The following is a 2,500-nucleotide window of genomic DNA, read 5'->3' on the forward strand; positions in this document are numbered from 1 at the left end:
CCCCCACTGAGAGCGAAAACGAATCGGAGCTCGATGCTGAATTCAACCTCGAAGAACAATCACAGAGCCTCCAGTACAGGAAGTCCCTCAGTGACATCCTCCCAGACACTCAAGCGATGCCCCAGCTCGTCACCTATCAGCAAGTACTCGACGAGGATAACGAGAGGCCACGTAGTAGGTCGAGCGTTGGGTCGGACGTCGAGGGTGAGCAAAAGGAGCCCGCCCGTGACTGGATAAAGCCGCCCACTGACAGAGGGCCACGGCTCTCCATTGGGCAGGGAATGTTCAACCTGCTAGTTAGGAGGTTCAGCTCAGCAGGGTCAGAGGACGCGGCTCCCGCAAATCAAAACACCAAGTCCCTGGAAGATGAAGTCAGTAGATCCCCAAGAGGTTCAATAACAAATCTAGATGTTCGCAAACTATCAAGAGGTTCTCCTGTGGACCAAGAAGTGTCAAGGTCACCAAGGGGTTCTATTGGGGCTCAGGGCAGTAAATCACCGAGAGGTTCTTTTGCTGACCAAGGCGTTTCAAGGTCACCAAGAGGTTCCATTGGTGAACAGGTCAGCAAGTCACCAAGAGGTTCCATTGGTGAACAGGCCAGCAAGTCACCAAGAGGTTCTTTCGTGGACCAAGAGGCTTATAGATCACCAAGAGGTTCAGTAGGAGAAGAGATGGATAAGTCAGCAGATTCGGTTCTAGGTCAAGAAACCTACTGGTCCCCAAGGAGTTCCGTTGGCGAGCAAGATATCAAGGCAACAAGAGATTCCTTTATAGAGAAAGAGACATTTTGGTCACCAAGGGGGTCCATTGGAGAACAGCATAGCCTTTCGCCAGATGATTCCATGACAGGCCAGGTTTCCAGCTCACCAAGAGCTTCCATTGGAGAACAAGTTAGCAAATCACCAAGAGGGTCTTTTGTGGACCAAGAAATTTCGAGGTCGCCAAGAGGTTCAATTGGGGGACAGGTCAGCAAATCACCAAGGGGTTCTATTGGGAACGAGGGAGCGTCATTGTCCCCCAGAGGTTCAATCAGGGGGCAGAGCGGCAAGTCGCCAAGAGGTTCCATTGCGGATCAAGAGGCTGAGAGGTCACCAAGGGGTTCCATCGGAGAACAAGTCAGCAAGTCGCCAAGAGGTTCTTTTGTCGAGGTTTCGAGGTCGCCAAGAGGCTCAATTCCCAGCCAACCCCAAAAGTCCCCTCGAGGTTCTTTTAGCGGGCAGGAGGCTTCCCGTTCCCCTCGAGGATCCACTGCGGGTGAGGTCGCGTCACGGAAGTCCAGTATTTTCAGGGGCAGCCACGAAAACCTTGAGACCGACCTCCCCGAAGAAGACCGCTATCAAGACCACGATCTGCGAGACTCCATCAGCCACGAGGACCCTGGGTTCTCCCTCACCGCCTCCCTCACCTCCTTCATCAGGAGGCTGAGCGGCGGCAAGATCGTCACAGACATTGTCAGTAACACAGATAATTCTCTGCAGGAAATCGACACCTCGCACACGAACGGCAAATTGCGCCACGACGACCACGAGACGCCTAGCAAAGTAAACCTTCCGCCCGAGACAATGACGGCCAATATCGACACCCTCGAGGTCCAGCCGACGAAGGACACCGAGCCGCCTAAGAAGGCTGTGGAGAAGTAAGAAATCTGTTTATTTTTCTTTAGTTTATGTCTGGTTTTGTTTTTCTGTGAGATAGGAGTAGTCCTCAGTTGTGATTTGAATATTGTGGTTACTTTGATCCGTAAATTACTTCTTTATGATCATTCTATATTTGTAAATTACTTATCGTTCATAAATCTATATCACGAATAAACCATTTAACCCCCCCCCCCCATCTACAAACACATACACACACACACACACATACACACACACACACACACACACACACACACACACACACACACACACACACACACACACACACACACACACACACACACACGCACACCCACCCATACATAAGCCAAACTCACATACCTACTCTCTCTCACTCCCCTTTCCCCCCGCCCTTCAGCATCACGACCGTCACCTTCTGCGGGTGCGGCTTCCTGGGCGTGTACCTGGTGGGCGCCGCGACCTACCTGCAGGACCACGTGCCTTCCCTCCTCCGGGGACGCCTGGCGGGGTCGTCCGTCGGCTCCCTCATCGCCACCTGCATCGCCTGCGACGTCCCGTTGCAGGTGAGAGGTCTTTTAGCTTTAGAGCGGGAGCTATAGTCTGTTGTTATGGTGGTTATCGATATTGCAGGGCTGATGGTTTTAACGTTATCACCAGGATCACAATCGTTGTCACCATCATCCCCATCACAATCACCATCATCATCACCATCATCATCTTCATCCTCATGCTCATCCTCATCATCATCATTATCATCACCAATATGACCATCATCCTCATAATCATTAGGATCATCTTTGCCTCTGTCGTTATAATCATCACCACTGTTATGTGTCACCTCCACCCTCCACAGAAGAGAGAGCCACAGGAAATAAACTGAA

The 2,500-nt window shown here is 51.4% G+C and overlaps 1 protein-coding gene across 1 annotated transcript in view; it reads left to right on the plus strand.

Moving 5' to 3' along the window:
* Positions 1-2,500, plus strand: part of LOC125037237 (peptidyl-prolyl cis-trans isomerase CYP95-like) — a 15,468-nt gene that overhangs the window by 1,948 nt on the left and 11,020 nt on the right. Inside the window, exons 2-3 of the mRNA XM_047630305.1 lie at positions 1-1,636; positions 2,017-2,182. The exon at positions 1-1,636 is cut by the window's left edge and continues 1,237 nt beyond it. Of these exons, the coding sequence (XP_047486261.1) occupies positions 1-1,636; positions 2,017-2,182 (1,802 nt within the window). The remainder of the gene's footprint in view (positions 1,637-2,016; positions 2,183-2,500) is intronic.

This window comes from Penaeus chinensis, chromosome 22, assembly GCF_019202785.1.
Source record: "Penaeus chinensis breed Huanghai No. 1 chromosome 22, ASM1920278v2, whole genome shotgun sequence".
NCBI classification, from domain to species: Eukaryota; Metazoa; Arthropoda; class Malacostraca; order Decapoda; family Penaeidae; genus Penaeus; species Penaeus chinensis.